At 34.1% G+C, this 20,588-nt stretch overlaps 1 protein-coding gene across 8 annotated transcripts in view; it reads left to right on the top strand.

The window, feature by feature from the left end:
- The window catches only part of Dgkb (diacylglycerol kinase beta), a 690,706-nt gene that overhangs the window by 226,243 nt on the left and 443,875 nt on the right, over positions 1-20,588 (top strand). For 6 of the 8 annotated variants that reach the window (XM_045135964.1, XM_045135963.1, XM_045135965.1 and 3 more), the window contains one exon: positions 15,527-15,562. In XM_045135964.1, the coding sequence (XP_044991899.1) occupies positions 15,527-15,562 (36 nt within the window). The remainder of the gene's footprint in view (positions 1-15,526; positions 15,563-20,588) is intronic. The other 2 variants (XM_045135969.1, XM_045135967.1) reach the window with 1 other exon arrangement.

The following is a 20,588-nucleotide window of genomic DNA, read 5'->3' as shown; positions in this document are numbered from 1 at the left end:
TATCAACAAAATAAGAATTGAAATGTCACACTTCTACATTGCAACTTTTTTTTCTTTTTATATATATATATTTTTTTATTTAAGAGAGAGAAAGAGGAAGATGGGGAGACATAATGGGTACCCCAGTGCCTCTAGCCACTGCAAACAAACTCTATATGCATCCACCACCTTGTGCATCTGGCCTATGTGGGTACTAGGGAATCAAACCTGGGTCCTCAGTCTTCAAAGGCAAGCGCCTTAATCACTAAGCCATCTCTCTATTCCAGAAACCACATGTTGAATTTTATGTTTGAGTAGGGAAACAAAGCATTTTATCCTAAATGTATTAAATTTATAAGAATATATATTGCACTTAGTTTTAGCCAAAATGATGAGAAGTGTTTTAAAATTCATTTTAGTATATTCAGGTCCACATTTTTAGGTTGGAAAATTAAAATTTAAAAATATATACAATGTTAATATGCTGTTCACTTAAAGTTTGTATATTGTATAAGAATTTTATTGCTTATATGCAAATTTTTACCCCTGTTACATTAAGTTATCTTTATAGTCATTACTGATAATAAATTTTCATTATTTTATGTACAATTTCTTCTATTATAAATTCTTTCTGACATCTCTCTCCCTCCACTCCTCCTTATCATTCTGTTATTCTTTCTATTATTCCTCTCTTTTTATTACATTGACATCTCATTTCCCATCTTTCCTCTCTGATGTTTCTGTTGTTTTTGTTGACAAAAGTAATCAGACAGTACATGGTACAGTCATAGAATTGAATAATATGTGTTGTTATGTGTAAAGGTAAGCCTGGAGAGATTACAAAGTTAAATTCCGAGATCGACTTTGTTTTGTAGAATAAATTTTTTGTCATCAGTGTAAAGGTATACTAATTTAAAGCATAGAAAAGAAGAGATATGGCTTTCCACATCGGATTGTGACTTGACTGGTCAAAAAACACATAAGCATAAGAAAATGAAAGGACATCAGAGAAGGTTGTAACCGAGAGTGGGATTTTTGTTTTTGGTTTGTTTTCAGAATAGCTCTGTTTTGTTTTATGGTGTGGAAATGTTCAGCCATAGATCTAGATGACTCCGATAATGCACATTAAAATCTCACAAGATGTTAGGGAATTGAGGTACTCTGAGAGTAATTTGTTAGATACTATCTTTAAAACTACTGAGCATAATTTCAAGGAGTTGATGAAACTGCTACTATATGATAGTAACTAATAGAGGGGAGGGAGAGGTGTTTGATTCCGTGAGCCTAAGAAAATGAAATTCTATGTTGGGTCTGAGAGAATGATTTGAATTGGAAGCTATGAGCTTTCTAATTGACTTATAGACCAGGAATGGCTGAAAGTGTGGAGATGTGTTGAGGAATATTACAAGAGAAGGGATGATCACTAGATAGGAAACGTATGATATGCTCATGTCCTAGATAACACAGTGAAAACTCAGAAAAGAAAGGATACACGAGGGCTGGAGAGATTGCTTAATGATTAAGGCACTTGCTTGCAAAGCCGAATGACCCAGGTTTAATTCCCCAGGGCCCACGTAAGCCAAATGCACAAAGTGGTGCATGCATGTGGAGTTCATGTGCACTGGCTGGAGGCTTCAGCACACCCACTCTGCCTGCCTTTCTTTCAAATAAATAAATAAAAATAATAAAAATGAAGGGCTTGTGAAGACTGAATGGGGGGAAAAAAAACAGCATGGTATATAATAACAGTTAGAAAGGATATAAGGAAACATTAGAGCTCTAAGATGAACTCTGAGTCATGTAATATTCCATTCAAATGGTCCCAGATTGGTGACAGATGGCTTAGGTATGTAGTATAAACAGAATTTCTATAAGTCAACAATAAGTAAAAGCCCAATTCAGAACTAGCAGTAGCAAACTGTATCTGGTCTCTAATAAATGCTGTTAGTATTATCTGTTAGCAATGCATTTTGCAGGAACTAAAAATGAAAACTGTTTATTAAAATAACTTTATTCACTGAAAAACATTATTAAATATTGCAAAGTACAATATGGAATCCAACAACATAAAAAGATCCATATAAGGGCTGGAGAGATGGCTTAGCGGTTAAGTGCTTGCCTGTGAAGCCTAAGGACCCCAGTTCGAGGCTCGGTTCCCCAGGTCCCACGTTAGCCAGATGCACAAGGGGGCGCACGCATCTGGAGTTCGTTTGCAGAGGCTGGAAGCCCTGGCGCGCCCATTCTCTCTCTCTCTCCCTCTATCTGTCTTTCTCTCTGTGTCTGTCGCTCTCAAATAAATAAATAAAAATTAAAAAAAAAGATCCATATAAATACAAGCTATATTGAAATCACCACTATAGTTTTTAGATTTCTTTCATATATTTTTGTTTGACTGAACATATTATGTGGGCCTCACACAAACATTCTCTCTCTATATATATCTATATATCTATATCTATATCTATATCTATATCTATATCTATATCTATCTATATCTATATCTATATCTAATCTATCTATCTACATATGTGTTGGTTTTGGTAATTTAATATATTATGTGGTACCATATATATATATATATATACATATATATATATATACACACACATACATATACATATATACACATATATATACATATATACACACATATATATACATATATATATATATAGAGAGAGAGAGAGAGAGAAAGAGAGAGAGAGTATACACGTATGTGTGTGGCATAATTACATATATATACTTCCATACATATTGTTTCATCATCACTGATACCTGCACAATTTCAGTACATGTATGTATCATAATTTAAGTCCTTTTTTGCAGCTAATATTCTTTTCATTCCTCATTTTATTATATGTAGCACTTGGGGAGCATCTCTAGAAAGAGCAGTTTTCCCTTCCTCCTCTCTAATCAATACTGCCATGTGTCATTTTGCCATAATTTATTATTTTGTTCTATAAACGAGTCAGAATTTATAACTTTTAGTTCTTTCAGTACCAGAAACCTTTTCTAAAATGGGGAACATAGAAATTTGGAAAATTTAGAAAACAAATTGCTTTACAACCAGTATTATTTTTGAATTAGCCGTACATTTTTATTTTATTCCCCTTTAATCAAACATCTCAGGGAACACAGAGTAGTCTTCATTAACCAGAAGCAATTTGATGAAAACAATGAGCTTAGTAAGTATTATGTCACTTTTGGGCTAGGCTTAGTCTAGTCTCTCTGGAATACTTTTTCATGTTATGTTATTCAGTTAGTCTTTAGCAATAGATTTTAGAAATTTCCAGTCAGATAAATAGTGAAACTTCTTCGCTCATGGAGAGGGAAGCAAAATTATTTGGAAATATGCATTCTCAAACTGTTCTTTCACTGTGATTGCAGGGGTCCCTCTTCCACCTTTAGCTCTTCCTCGGTGCAGCTCTGTAGCAGGGCCAAGTCCTGGTGTGTCTGCAGCTCCCGTCAGCGTGTTCCTTCATGTAACACCCTCAGAGAGCCATATGCCATATTAACTTCTCCTCTTCCGATCTTACTCACTCTTCCACAATGTTAAAAATTTTAAATTATACATTGTAAATATGGCGAATAAGTCTTAAATAGCACAGAGTATGTGAAGTCTTTCCTTAGAGCATGTGCTAAAGCCAGCTATTACTCCCCAGAATGTCAGAAGGTCTGTTAGGGAGTAAAGTTTGGTATGTGTATTCTTCACAACCCAAGTTTTATGGGATCTTTCTGTTCCTCCTACCTATCACTTATCTCTCCTCCGAAAGAGTCAACAGAGACGACTCCAGTGCCAAACATAAGCCAGTGAAAACTGGGATGGGGAGAAATCTGAACTCTCTGGGCTTCTAAAACTTAAATCTTAGGTTTTGTAATGTTATACTAGTTATAGAACTTCCAAAAATGTAGAGTGTGGTTAGGAGGTGTGAACACTTGAATAAGGATGCATTTTGCTACACTGAGCTTTAAGTTTTATTTTAAAGTATTTTGGCTCTTTCACCCATATTTTTCAATTACCATTTTAACCTTTAACTACAGTTACTGAAGTCATATATTTTCTTGAAATCCATGGTATAATATACCACAGGTTTATGCCTATGCAGTTTTCCTTTTTGTCAAAAGAGTGAGGATAAAGCACACTGTCAGTTCTCAATAAATGTTTCATCAGTGTCATTACTTAATATTCATTTAATTAATATTCATTACAGGTCAATTCATAATTGTCATCATAGTAATGATAGGTAAAAGGAATCTCATTTTTTTCATATTTTGAAAACCTAATAGACTCAATTCCATGGTATGATTTTTTTTAAGGAAATGTTGCTTTTTTGTTTATACAAATTTTGAGACGTGTAGATCTCAGTTGTGACATTCAAATTTCGGTGAGGATCATGTCAGTCGCTACAGTCTTACCATGTTTATGGAGTAGGTTTGGCATATTCTTCATGTACAATACCTCAAAGGAGGAAGCATGGGCAAGGGACAGCACAGGGTTTCACTAGATGATAATCAGAATGCCTGTGTTTATGGGATGCATCATTTATAAGTCACAATGTTCTACGTAGATTGCCTTTATTTATTTCTGAGTAATAAACCTTATGCTGATCTGAACTATAGGCAAGCACTCTACACTAAACTCTAGCCACAACCCTAGAATGAACACACACACACACACACACACACACACACACACACACACACACACCTGTTCTCTAAGAACAAGGTCATGCATAGGTCCAGTTTCTAAATAAATGAATAAAATACACATATCTTCAGAGGTCTGTTTTTTATCAGGGTTGTGAAACTCTTCTATAGGTTTTTACTTTATAGCAAAAATATAACTGTACAAAAATATAACTTAGGGCATGTGATAAATACCCTGTTCCATGTCCGACATCGCAAGCTATAGAGTCATGACAGCAGGAACTGAACTTTAAATGCTTGTGACATGATTGCCTGTGCTCAGTGACTACCACACTATTGTTTCTGTCACCCACACCCAAGGGGTTCATCACTTTATCTCTCGTGCCTAATTTAATTCTGCCACAGACTAGATGCTAAATCAATAGTTGCTGAGTGAATGAATACCCTCTCATTCGCTTTTACTCTCTAAGTTATCAGTCTTTCTTCTAAGTAAACAAGAAAATGAATCAATGACAAAAATATCAAGCAAAAATTAAAGTAGATATGAATAGACTTATTTTTAATATTTGTTCATTCACAAATGAATTTTATTATTATAAATTAATAAAATTTGATTTCAAATATGTGCTTTTAAATTAAGTTTATGAATGTCAATTTAGGATATATTTAGATTCTGAAACAGAACTTGCAACATTTTATAGTTATTACTAAATTTTGAGAAGCTTGTGGTTATGTTTTCATTATATAAATTTCCAATGAATGGGATTTTGCTTTATTTTTTTTAATGTTTTTTGTTCATTTTTATTTATTTTAGAGTGACAGAGAGGGAGAGAAAGAAGCAGATAGAGAGAGAGAGAATGGGTGCACCAGGGCTTCCAGCCACTGCCAACGAACTCCAGACACATGCTCCTCCTGGTGCATCTGGCTAACATGGGTCCTGGGGAATCAAGCCTCGAACCAGGGTCCTTAGGCTGCACAGGCAAGCGCTTGACCGCTAAGCCATCTCTCCAGCCCTGAATGGGATTTTATATATGTCTCATATGTAACATAAAGCTAGGTAACACCTCAGAATTCTAAGAAGAATCAAGTTATGCTCCTTTACATATTAAATCTTATTAAAAAGTCTTATTTTAAAATGTTGGTGTTATCACACTCATACATGTAAATTATCTTAAATGCTCATAAGTCTTAGGTTAGATCAGAAAATGAAAATTTATATTTTCTACAAAATAGCATCCAAAAATTGCTCATTTTTTTATTTAGAACCTTTGTGAGTTTTTTGGTAATAGCTATTCTTAATTAATTTGATGCTTCAATGAACACAATTTACCTACAATATTTTTACTGAGAAAATACAGGTACATATAATTATTAACAAAATTGTAAGAAAATGTTTGTGTTTCAAATAAAGCAAACATATGAGGGAGTGTCTGTGAGTTTGCCTATAGCATAATGTCAATTTTTTCATAATTTCATTTTTAGTTCTCAGAAAGATGCATCTAAAATCTCAGTAAAATATTCTTCCAGATAATAAGAAAAACAGATCTTCAGAACATTTGACATAGTAAATAATTATTGAAAAAATGCAACTATTTCTGAGTTGATTAGAAATTTTACCCTTATGATCACCCATAACAGTAATTTGAGGTTGGCCTAAACTTTTTCAGTACTCATTCAATTTTTTCATTATAAAGCAGTATTTATCTGTTTCTAAGAATGAATGTCAGATGCTCAGCTATACATAACCAGTAAAGTCTATTTCTAAATTAAAATTCTAGAAACTTAAAAACTTGTTTATTTCTTATGTTTCATTACAACTCTTTGCAACAGTGCTTATTATTCATGACATTATTCTTGTTTAATGTTGAGTATTCATTTGTGTGATGATTATTTATTCATTTATTCAACACGTTTGTATTCAGTATAACCATATGTCAAGTCCTAGAGAAACACATGTAGGTAGTTTTAAGATAGAATGCTGTGCATGGACCAAAACTTCTTGTGGGGGTATGCATCAGATATACTCCCTTATGCACTTATTATTTTGCCATGTTTAATATACTTTTAATGTGTGGTAAGATATATCATGCATCCTTTTAAAAAGAATATATATTCTTAGATATATACATATGTTCTCCCTAAAGAAAATATACTATTGAAATAGTTTCTAAAACCTTAAGTATTGGAAATACTAGATTAAGAGACAAAAATATTTTTTTAATTTTTGGTTAATTAATTTTGATTAATATCTTCAAAACCATATATGAAAACTATGTCATAATTATAATTTTGATTTACATATAAAAAGGTGAGATTAACAAGTAATTGTTTAGGTACTATTAAGCTTGAAATGATTTTTTTTTTCTTCACCAAATATATTCGCTCACATGAATATAACTTTATAGAATTATCAGTGAATAATGGTGAATCTAGAATCCTACCCAAACTTTCAAGATTTTTTTGGTGATTGTATGCCACATGCTTCTCAAAAACACTAACACATAGTGATTCATTTACTCAGATTTCATTGTAAACTGAGTGTAGGTAAACTACAGGACAGAGTTCTTATTTGAGCTAAATGAGGTTAAGCATAAACTGCATGAAGACCTCAAGTGATAGTCTCTTAATAGATGTCAGATACTCTTCACTGCTACTCTGCTGTATTCCACTAACATTTTAATTAATTCACACTGATTGAATAAATGTATACTGAGACTTGTTTTCTAATGAGGGCACATTTAGAGGAAAGCTTCTGCATCATCCTGATATCCTGTGGGTAATTATATTATAATTATATGGTCAGGGGAAAAGAGTCTATAACTCAGTACTGATATTGTTCATTGGGCCCAATTAATTACATGCACATAATGAAAGTTCATGTTAAGGTTGACTGGCAGTCATTGTAGGTTTTTAACTCAATTGAATTGCCTAACATGAGTACAGAACTGGATTTTAAACCTGGTTAGAAAATGTTTTGGCACGAAATCAGTGAATACTTAGAGGGACAAAGTATAAGAGTAAATTGTATTATAAACTGTTTTTAATTCAGTTTCTTTCCAGGATGATGAAAAGGAAATCTAAGCAGTGACTGTAAATATCCTTATCGATATTCTTTCATTATCTAAATGACTTGGGTTCGGGAATGCAGTAGTAAACAATAACATTACTAGAACTATCTCATGTTTTATATAGAGGAAAGCCAACATAACAGAATAAATTTGTAAATTAAGCTTATAGATATAGAATGTATAGATACTACTTTATGATGTTCTTTTGGGGGGCTATTTACAAACCACTCACTATATTCAAACCCTATCCTGAACATGCACAAACATAATTATACATACACAGACTTATAAATTCTTCTACTTACATGTAAAGCAAGCTTCCTAAAAAAAATTTTTGAAATTATCAACAGTCAATATGGAAATGAGTTTTGAACATTGTGATTCTACTTATCAGGTCCCACTCATATTTTCCTCTCAATTTTATTATTTTCTTACTCAGTCTTTGAAAAGGAAAGTAAGAGATTTTTTTTTTCTTTCTCCGTAGTGTGCTCCATTTCTATTAAGTTCCCATTTCCTCCATCAATCTTTCTAATCCATCTCCTCTCTTGGATCATTCAGTCTTTCTCTTCAATAGCCTTAATATTACCATATAAGTCTTAATTTAAATAGCTGAGTTATAATCAGCTTGTGAGCAACATAAACGATTTCAAGATGAACAGTGTCAACTGGTCCATTCTTGCTGAGTAGTTAGAAGAAGCTAAAGAAATCATTCCTGTTCTTGTGTTAATAAAATATTTTTATAGTGTTTAGAGAGAACTCTAATGTTTCATATGATGTGTTGTCCTTTTTTTTCAAAAGAGAGTGTTCAGTGTACTTTGAAATAAGGTCATCCTTAAGGTGCTTAAGAAATTTAGTAGTAAAATGTAGACAATTTTCTCAATAGCCATGCTCTACAATCACTTCTTCATTTTTGCCCTGCATTGCATAAATGATAGTAGTATTATATGATGCATAATTAGGGAATGTACATGAATGTAATGGAAAAAAAAACAACGAGAAAGGAAAAAAATGGGAGAGGAGAATGAATTTTTGTTGAAAGGTAGAGTGATTTTTCCAAATTATTCTACAAGTGTGTAATAAAGAACTTCAATATAAATTAAAGCACAGTATTTCAACTCTCTAAAGTTACAATAATCTTGCAAGCCCTAAGGATGATCTAACAGTTATTCATTTCTAGTAACTTAAAAACATTCTTAACCAGCACAAGGGTGAAGAAGATTGACACAGAGCACAATCACCTCCTACCAAACCAGAGATCCAGAGACACAGAGGCTTCCAAGACCTCATCACTGAAGCAGACCTAAAATGAATCCAACATGGCTCAGGGAAATTTGTGGAAGAGGGGGCAGAAAGAATGTCAGAGCCACATGTTGGGTCATGATATACAGAGACATTTCCTTCTACCCATAACTATGGGCTAACTCCACAATGCATGGCCCATATACCCCAACAAGGAGGGCAAGGGGGAGTGGGGAGGACAGGGAAGAGGCTACCAATGGTACTAACTTGACTGTATTCACTGAGTCCAAAACTAATTAATAAAATAAATAAATAAAATTTAAAAAATAATTTAAAAACTTTTAATAAAAGTTTTTAAGACAGGTTCTCATTGTGGTCAAGGCTGACTTCAAACTTACTTGCTAGCCTAGGCTGGCCTGAAACTCACAGCAGTTCTCCTGCCTTACACACTTGAGTAACATGTATTACAGGCTTGAGCCACCATTCTGTTGTCTAGTGACATTTTAATGAAATAATTAAATAAGTGAATTACACATTAGAAATGTATGTTTTTGTTCTTTCAGAGTAATTTTATAGTTAAAAATCTATGTTGCCAATAACTTTTGAGATCTTAAAAACCTTTGTTATCCCTTAAGTTTTCAAATATCCATTTTATTAGGCAGGTTTAGGGGTCCTGAAAGTTTTGTTGTATGAGAGATAGAGATATAGAGAGATAAAGATAGAAAGAGAGAGAGAGAGAGAGAGAGAGAGAGAGAGAGATTAAAGAGCTTCCCCTCCTTCTCTTAAGTACCCTGCTGTCAAAATCCTATGATTTGCCTAAATAAGTGTTATAATAGAATGGGTATCAGCATTTGTGAACTGAGGAGAGTGAAATAATCACAGTAAAAATCTCTTGCTATTAAATCACTATTAAGGCTAGATAACAGGTAGTTATACAAGAGACCCTGGACAATAAAAAGGAATATGCATATGTCTTCTAAAAGGCTTTATTTGTATTTATTTACTTTTGACTTATTTAATTGCTTTTTTTTTTTTTTTTTTTTTTTCCAAGGTAGGGTCTCACTCTAGCCCAGGCTAACCTGGAATTCACTATGGAGTCTCAGGGTGGCCTCGAACTCTCAGCGATCCTCCTACCTCTGCCTCCCGAGGGCTGGGATTAAAGGCGTGCGCCACCACGCCCGGAAGATTTAATTGCTTTTTTATTGACAGCTTCCATAATTGTAAACAGCCTCCCATGGTAATTCCCTCCCTTCCCCCACTTTCTCTTTGAAACTCCACTCTCCATCATATCCCCTCCCTCTCTCAATGAGTCTCTCTTTTATTTTGATGTCATGATCTTTTCTTCCTGTTATGATGGTCTTGTGTAGGTAGTGTCGGGCACTATAAGGTCATGGATATCCAGGCCACCTTGTGTCTGGAGGAGCATTTTGTAAGGAGGCCTACACTTCCTTTGGTTCCGACATTCTTTCCACCCCCTCGTCCGCAATGGACCCTGAACCATGGAAGGTATGTTTGAGATATTTCAGTGCTGAGCACTCCTCTGTCACTTCTCAGCACCACAGTGCCTTCTGAGTCATCCCAAGGTCACTGCCATCTGAAAAGAGAAGGTCCTCTATCAAAAGTGAGAGTAGCATTAGTATATGAGCATGAACATTAAGAGAAGTGCTTAATGGACAGTTTGGTGACCATAGTATATACATTTAGCCAGACAGCAGCATAGCTTAAACCCCTACGGCTCATAACTACCCCTGTTGTAGGTTTTCAGTATCAGAGATGTATTCCCTCCCATGGAGTAGGACTACAGTCAAATTAAGAGGTTGTTTGGTTTCTCCCATAACAGACATGCCACTATTGCACCTGTTGGCTCATCTGACTAAATATAAGGCTTGCAGTGTCCACTGTTGAGTATCTTCACTGGTGATTTTTTTCTCTTTCCCATGTAACTGTATGCAGTATGGCTTTTCCCATCTTTCTGTCAACTGGTCTACATGGAAGAGATTTACAGCTTAGCTCCAACAGGATTTTTCAGTGACCTTGAAGCCCAAGTATGTGAGTCTGGAGCAATAGGGTCTTACCATCTATTCTTGTTGGGAAACTAAGGGCCTCGGCAATGGACTAAAATGTTTTGGGGGCATTGGGAACCTCCCTGGCCAACTATTCACTGGACGGTATCTCATTCCTGACACTGAAAACTTTCTGGTAACAATCTATGGCTCCTGTATGTTCTACTGTCCAAAATAGTAAGTTTTCATATGACTGATTTGTATCATCTTATTGGAGGGAAAGCTTCATTTTTATATTTATCTTACTTAAAAATATTGGAGTATCTATAAATAAGAAAATCTGTAGCCCTTCCAATTAATGAATTTCTAAGACAGTGAAATAAACTTTGCTAAAAGATACTGACTGAAGCAGTACTGGTTGAAGAATCACTTCCCATTCACATCATTCACATCTATTGCCTTATATTTGTGTAACTGCACACACACTATTTAAAGCCCCAAATAATAAGACTCCAAAATTATGAAATTGAGACTGGACATGGCACACACCTTTAATACCAGCACTCAGAAGGCAGAGGTAGGAGGATTACCATTAGTTCGAGGCCACCCTGAGACTACATAGTGAAATCCAGGTCAGTCTGAGCTAGAGTGAGACTTTACCTTGGGAAAAAAAATATTATGAAATTGAAATATGAAAACAAAATTCATGGATAATATAACCACAGTTAGATTTTATAACCTATATATACCTTCAGTGCATTACATTCTCATATGTAAGCAAAAAAACTTACAAATTAAAAAATAACTCTCCAGGTAAGGCAGATGCCACTGGATGAAGAATATTTTTCTACAATTAATTTGATATTTTCTTTACATCTCTTTTATGTTTTATGCCTAATATACGCAATTACATATCATGAGAGACCAGCTTCTTAAATCGTTTTATTTGGTTACTTCATGTGTAATACTTTACTAAGAGTTGTGATAAGTCAACCTGTTTGACTTGCCCTTTTAGCCACATCATATTGGAAATGCCATATATACAATTTTTGGGTGTGCTTTCATGATATTTTAAATTTATTTTATTTTATTTCCAAATCATGTTCTTCCCAAAGTAACTGTATATATACATACATATATATATATATATATATATATATATATATATATATATATATATACATATACATATATATATACATATACATATATATACATATACATATATATACACATATACATACACACACACACACATATATATACACACACACACATATATATATAAACATATATATATATACATATATATATGTGTGTGTATATATATATATATATATATATATATATATATATATATATATATACACATATGACACTGATTATCTAGTTCAGTGGCTTGTATGCATGGTCGGTGTTTACTACTAAACTAATCCTTTGCTCCTAAAATATAGCTTAAAAATTCCATACCTTTTGGTGTTATAATATTAAAGTATTGTTTGGTAAAGTAGTTTTTTGTTTCTAACTTTAATTTTGTGCAGTAATCATTCAATCTTATTAATTTGTAGCTTCCTAATCTAAAAAAATCAGTAGCCAGTAGCTTGCATTAGGAGGAGATTAAATATGATCATAACTGTGAAAGCAAGTTTTTAAAAACTATGAACTTTTGTATGTAAGACCTAATTATCTTAATTTTCTTTAATCCTGAAATAACTGATGACCTTTTTAATGTGAGCACTGTATTCCTATTACATTTTAACTAACTCAACCTCCAATAATCTCCACCAAAGATTTTTCCTTTTCCTGTGACAATTTGGATTAAACTGTCAATTTAAAATGATTACACATTAGAAAATATGAAGACAAGAATTATCCTTATACTTAAGACTAATAGAATTTTTAAAAATCTTTCATATTAGATTGAACTTAATAAGTACCCTGAGGCAAATGTATCTTTTAAACTAATTATCTGATCTGTGTATTCTATTTAATATTAACAATATACTGATTAAATAAAGTCAGTCACATTCTAACATAGTCACACTTCCCATTTGATTAAGTAAAAGATACACAGTTCTATATTAATTCAGATTAAAAATATATCACATTTAGAATTACACACTAGAGCTAATTTTCAAAAAGTGAAACAATTATTGAGCTCAAACTCAATATAGAAAAATATGTACAGAGATTAGAAAAAGTAGTATGGTGTCTTATTCCATTTCTTAAGAATTTCTACTTGATTTTTTTCAACCTGAACACTCCATTGTAACACCAGAAGATGCTAATGAGTATGCTAATTTAATATACTCATACACATCTATCTCCATTGATAGTCCTGCTTAGTTATTTAAAAAAACCTTCACAAACAGTGACATCACAAAAAAACAGAAAACCATATATTCTTATTCATTTAAATTGCAAATGAGCTCATAAACCTGATGTTTTCATCATCTTTATTTGTGAGCAATATCTCGTGTTGTTTTCCAAAGGTACAACGTTGCCACAGAAAATTCTTAGGGCTAATATTTTCCTTGCTGGCACTTTTATGCCATCCAGTCTCAGCTGGACTTTCAATGTTGCCTTTCTCACCCTTAATTACTACTTTCCCATGCTCAGTGAAGTAACAGAAAATTTCTACTTCCTCATCTTCTTTATCTTCCCACTCGCTGCCAACAAAACTCAGTCAATGTTCCTAATAGTAACTGGGTCATCTCTTTTCTGATCTCAGAAAGAGAAAGGCTGGATGTATGGATATCCAGAAGTTATCCATTCCACATGCACATGGTAGCAGTCTGAAGGAAGTTGCTCTGTTTCCTGCAACATATTTTAATAAAGTGATATGTTATTTTTTTATTTTTTCAACATGACATGGCTTTGATTTTATGACATTAGATATGGTGTCTATATCTGTATTACATTCTTGGTCCTTGTATGTTTTTTTGTTTGCTTGTTTGTTTTTTACATTTCAGAACTTGGTAAATATACAAATTCACACCTTGATTTCTCTACCATCGGGCCTTGGTTTGGGGGAACATCTTTATATAAAGTGAAATACTTGTTGCTGTTGGCTCTGTCTTCTCTGAAAGTGCACTTTTTAATAACCCCATGTATATCACATTAACAATTCCTTCTCAAACTCTATACTTATTTTCCACAGTCTTTGTCCTTATTTTTGAGAACAGATACTAAGCCTCCATTACAGAATGATTTGTTAGCTGTCTCCCACTTCTGTACCTCCATTCCTTTTCCTCAAAATGTCTAGTGACATCACTGTTATAACTTTTGGATCATTTTCTTTCTGGGTCATGTTCGGGAAACTTAGGTTCTCATTGTCCATCCCGGTGCTGCGTGACCATGATGGTGCCAGAGGGTTTCCGTGCCTGAAGTGAATGCCTTCCTTCATGTGTTCTGTACATGCCTGATACCTTCTTAGTATTCTACTGTGTAAGGTACTCAACGTCTGCACCCTTAGATGTATTTATATCCACCACAGTGATGTGGCATCTGTCTTTTTCATCTTGACAAGGCTTAAAACTGGGAAGGAAGATGGAACATGCTGAGTTGTCCCTTCTTTTTAGGAACACACCATGGGTTGTAGTCTCCCATCTAACTGTCCAAATATTCTACAACCCTCTGCCAGGGGGTGGGGAAGCTTTGCGTGTGTGTGTGTGTGTGTGTGTGTGTGTGTGTGTGTGTGTGTCTGTGTTACCTTCTCTTCTTACAAATTCTCATTCTTAAGTAAAAGCTGTGCCACCTATTTAGTTATATATGAATATCTGTAAATGTATGTTTACTAATATTAATGGAGGACATTTTCTGATTTTCAGAGTATCACAATGTAAAGTCAATGCTTTTAGTGATTCTTACCTCCTGAAATAACACAGAATTATTAGAAAGAAACAAGAGATGTATTAAAAATATAAATACTGAGGGCTGGAGAGATGGCTTAACAGTTAAGGTGCTGGCCTGCAAAGCCTAAGGATCCATGTTCGACTCTCCAGATCCCACATAAGCCAGACACACAAGGTGACACAAGCTTGTAACTTCACACACACTTACAAGGTGACACACATGTCTGGAGTTTGATTGCAGTGGCTGGAAGTCTTAGCACACAAATTTCTCTCGGTCTCTGTCTCTGTCTCTCTCTCTCTCTCTGTACCTCATAAAGGCCTGTGCCACCATACCCGGCATGGCAGATAAAGGCAAATTGAAAAGTCAGTGGCATCTACATATGAAGGTTTATGGCAGCTGAATATGAGTTCTTCCAGTGTGCTGATGCCATGACCTACTGGAAACACCTGAGAAGTTGGCCAAAAATGGTTGTCAAAAATGTTGTCTGATTAGATGAAGCTGGGCTTAAAAAAAAAAAAAAAAAAAGATTGTAAATAGTTTTACAATCTAGCCATCACTTTCTAGACTATTCATATTTAATGAAAAGATACACGTTTCTTTAATGTAAGGGGAGAGATCTGTATTTTTTTTTCATTTAGTTATCTTCATGAAGCAGAGAGCAGTAAGTATATTCATTGATATTCTGTTTTCAGCTTGAGGTTATTATCAGCTTTAATATAAACTTTTCTTTTTCAGCAGAATCTGCCCACTTCTGGAGGTTCTGTTCCTGAGGTGTGTAATATGTTTTCTTATTTGTAACTAAATGATACACAAGTATTATATTAGTATAATGATGCTTTTGAGCTGGCTCAGTGATATATTAATATTAATTTCATATTGTATTGATCCATATTCTGATATTTGGAAATGAAACTCAATATGTACAGTGATGGGATAATATGTTCTACATGTTTTTAAATTATATATGTATGTATGTGTGTGTGTGTATATATATATATATATTATATGTATATATATATAGGTATGTGTATGTATGTGTATGTATATATATATATATGTATGTATGTATGTATGTATGTAGCATATGTACACATAAAAGAGAAACCACCCTCTGGTTCCACCCAACTAAAAGCATGCACAAATCTATGATGTAGAGGGAAGTGGCTACAGCCCTAAGTTAGTGAGTGGGATGGTGCAATCCTCTGAGTCACAAGACCCCATTAGGACAGAGGAGTGGACTGAAGTGTCCACTGCTGTTTGCCTTAAAATAAGCCTTTGAAGTATGCCTGTAGGACGAGGGCATGGCTCAGTGGGTAAAATGCTGTTTGAACAAACATGAGGGCCTGAGTTCTGATCACCAGTGCCCATGTAGACATATTGGCCCTAGTGATGTGTGCCTGTGTATCCCAGCACTGGAGTTGGGGAAACAGAGAATCTTTAGGCTCACTGGCTAGCTAGTCCAGCCTAATTGATGACCTCTAGGTTCAGGAATGGATCTTGCCTCAGAGAATAAGGTGTAGAATGAAAGTGCACAACCTCTTTTGTTGACTTTGGCCTGCACACGCACGTGCATACACATACACCCCACACACTTGAAAGTGACTCACACACCATGATCCTTTGTAGTGGTTCATAAACTAGTGCATGACCAAACTTGAGTTTTTTTAGATGTGGCTTTGTTCATTCTTTTTAAAAATATTGTTACTTATTTGGAGACGGAGAGAATGGGCATGCCAAGGCCTCTAGCAGCTGAAGCGAACTACAGATGCATACACGCTCTGTACATCCGGCTCTGTATGGGTCATTGGGCTTTGCAGACAAGCACCTTAACTGCTGGTCCATTCACCCAGATCAGATTTATACATTGTTAAACTTTTTTATGTCCAGTCATATTTTCTTAAGTATGCATTTTGAGGTTAGCAACCACTTATTAAAATCAAGTGGAGAAAGTATGAACATTGTGTTGTATGTGAAAGCCAAGACATGTGAATCACGCCTCATCAAAGTATGCCTTCAAGTTTATGAGATGAGTAGCACTATGAGGTCCTTGAAAGCTAGATTTCACTCCCCCCCACCGACCCCCTGCTTCATATCATCCTATCTCTGCAAGGACATATTGAATACCATGGCACCAGATATTCCCAGTTGCAATGGCTTAGTAAACGACCAAAATTCTGTTGGTACGTCTTACCCACCTCCTCCACTCTCTCCAGCATACAGTCCTAGTGACACACACACGGTAAGCTTAATGAGAACATGCCTTAAGGCGTTACTTGTACTTTAAAATTTTCAGCCCTTTACTGAATTTTACTTTTTCCCCAGTACATTTCTCATCATTGTCTCCATTTATCTTTGCATACATCTTCCTAATTTACGGTGAAGTAAATGATGATGTTGCAATGGTAAATAACTTGCATAAGCTTGCCCACTAATACGAAACAAAACCTGAACTTGACCCCTAAGCCCACACTTTTGCCCAAAGCATTTCTTATATTTGTTATACTAAATACATGTTTAAATTAAGAAATGGAAATGTTCAGGCATTAAATCATACAAAGTTTATACTAAATAAAAATATAAAAAATTAAATAGAGGAGTCATTACTCTTATAAATCTTATTTCTTAGGTATTGATAGTAGTGACAAAAAGATAAATATCATATAGTTTCAGCAAAAATAGTATAAAAGAGCAAATTTAAAATATTTTGAAAATAAAAACTAAGAGCATTACTCTTCAGAAAAAAAAAATGATGTTAACTCTACATGGCAACTGATTATGTAATTGCATATTGATATATTACAGTTACAATAAGTGCCTACACACATCTCCCTTCAGATTTTTACAAAATTATGAGAAGCATTCTGTTAGCTCTTTTGGGATATAATATAGACATAGGTAAATAAAGCAACTAGTAGTAGAGAGTGATAATAACAGAGTTAGTGGAGAAGAAATATTTCTATACCAGATGCAAGTTTATTTTGAAATGAGAATAATAGTATAACATTTTGTTGTATAATGTTATAATGTGAAATATTTTGACCATCTCACTTCTTGTCATAGTTAAAATAAACAAAGAATGTCATAATTCTTTAAAAAAATCATTTATGGTATCTCTGCTTAATGCTATATAACTTATAATAAACTATTTTACTGTCAACAAATAGGTTTCGCTGCAACTTCTCATAATACCTAGTAGATTTAGAGCCCTTGTCATTTTTATAATAAATTTAGCCAATAAAATATTCAGATACCATAATAAATCTCTACTTTGTCAGTGTGTAGCTTTGCGGCTGTCAGTAGGTTGGTGTCTTGGAACTTTTCAGTGTGGGAGCCCTGATGATCCTGGTCAAGGAAATACTGTAAACACGTACATGATTGTGTGGGTTAAGATTTCCAGATTCTTGGAGATTTTAGTGACTTCACATCCATGTAAGAAAGGGCTGCCATCCCTTTCAGGCAAAGAGTAGCGAGTTTCGGGATCCAAGTGAGCTGTATTGGCTGCAAAGCACTCCTCATAGCTTTTTAAGAATCCAGGTGCTTTGTAGCTTCCTGTCCCCCCATGCTGAGATTGCACAAAAAGGAGAAAATCCCATGCGTGAGGTAATCATCACTTGCTGCTCTTAGTTGTCAGATGATCAATAACAGCAGCTTAAGTATTGTCGTAGACAGCTCTTTTGTGAGAGCAGTTCTCGCCAGTGTACAAATACTCTACCTCTGGGAATCAGCATGATATAGAAAACGAAATTTTTAGAGCACATTTTCAAAGGGAGGTCTTTTTATTCCATTTATTTCAATTCTCTGTTTTCTCTGAGTGGCGCAGTAGGCTTTTCTTCTCTGATTATTATGATGATGATTCGTTTGGAATTCTAATACAATATGTTCCCCTGTCAAGATGGGGCAGGTAACTTGTGGAGTCCAAGGATCACAAAACACAGAATTCCGTATTTAAATATCTATAGAACAAACAGGAATGCCTGATATTTGAAAGTGTACCAATAACAATAGCTGCTTTTTCTATTCCTTTAATTTTATATGCTATATTCCTTCATGATTTTTAGAATAGTCCTTTTCAACATTTGAATAATTTTTACTGATTAAAATACGAATTTTACCACACACTTTTTTTTTTAAAGTAGAATAAATTATCTGGCAGAAGGATGCTCTTCTTAATTTGTGGCTTAAGATTCTGAGGGTTAAATAGTAAATATCATCCCCCTTCATTCATGAAGTGGTTTGTCCTGGATGACGATGTATAACAACATGGGTGGGCCCTTCCTAAAACTGTTTAATAACTCAAATATTGGGATTTAACTTTCTTAAATACCTCATTAGACTCAGAGCTTTGCCAGTCAGGACTAATTAACCCATGAGATCAGCAGGTGACGTCCTCCAAGTATGCAACTCTTTCTTCTTCCTTATCCCTCCTGTGACCAGAAAGAATAGGAAGATTTTCCATTGGACTTCAAACCCTGATTCCGACTACTCTTTGCTCTTACATTGCTTGCTGAAGGTATTGTAAATATCCCAGAAAAATTTCTATATACACTGGAGATAAACATTGAAGAAATGAGTGTAATGATAAGAAAACCCTGTGAAAAATAAACAATTGTGAGTCTATTATTTTACTTTCAGCCTTGATAAATTATAAAAATTCTACCAATGATTATATTCCCCTGAACAAAGATATAACCTAGTAACTGGATATGTGTGTATAAATGAATGCTCACTATTTTAATATTAGGTAGGTTGGATACCAAAATATATGTAACAACTTATATACTGATTATTGTACAATCCTGGGAACCTACATCTTCACTTTGTACACATATACCATACAAATTCTACACCACCAAACTACCCCCTTAGTCCTGAGTTGATGATTTTAGCATGTATCAGACTATATATAATTGCATGATTAATCCAGATTTCAAAAATTAAATGTGGCTAAATGAAAACTCAATTTAGACTTTAAAGGAGTTCTGTTTGCTTTTTCACAATTTTGTCTTCTAAAACATTTTGAAATCACCTTCCCAGGTGATTCAGAGGAAAGACTCCTTGGAAAGATTAGAAGACATTTCTCCATTACAAACTCTGTTAGTTGGAAAGTCTTACCATGCAGGAATTTTTCCAGCTCTATTCAGGACCACCAATTAGAAAAATAGAGTATTTGTTAACTTTTTACAGATATATGTTTTTTGACTTTAACTCTCAGCATTATGGGTATATATAACCTGATACAAGAACCTGGTTCCAAAGTAACTAATCCTTATAAATTTTAAACATTAGAAACTAAATGCTGAATAACAATGTGTATGACAGAATCATTGCATTGAAGTATGTCCTTCAGAGCCCTGAGTTTTATTCTCATGTTTTATATATCTACATTAAAGAAATTCAAGTAAACTATTTCCATACTCCTAAATTACATTGTTTTAAAGCAAATTTCTAACCTAGATTATGAATTTTCAAAGATAAGCACTGAGCTTGTGTCTAACACACTAGTATTTTTTTCATTTATAAGCATTTGGAAATATAACTGCTTGGTATTTCACATATAAATATGCATACCAATAGAAAACATACCTATTTTATATCATTCATAGCATTTGTGTACTGGCTATTCCTAGGCAAAATGTTATCAACTTAATAGATTTTATACTAAATTACATTCAACATACTCTGAGAACAAGTTAGAGTTATCTTCAATATGCATAGTATTCCCTCTACATAATAACTAAATAGCAAAGATGAGATTCAACACAGGTTTTCTGATTTCAAACCTCATCCTATAATTGAA

This window comes from Jaculus jaculus, chromosome 16 (genome assembly GCF_020740685.1).
Source record: "Jaculus jaculus isolate mJacJac1 chromosome 16, mJacJac1.mat.Y.cur, whole genome shotgun sequence".
Lineage (NCBI taxonomy): Eukaryota > Metazoa > Chordata > Mammalia > Rodentia > Dipodidae > Jaculus > Jaculus jaculus.
Note: the sequence above shows the minus strand (reverse complement) of the source record. Positions and strands in the feature narration are given on the sequence as shown.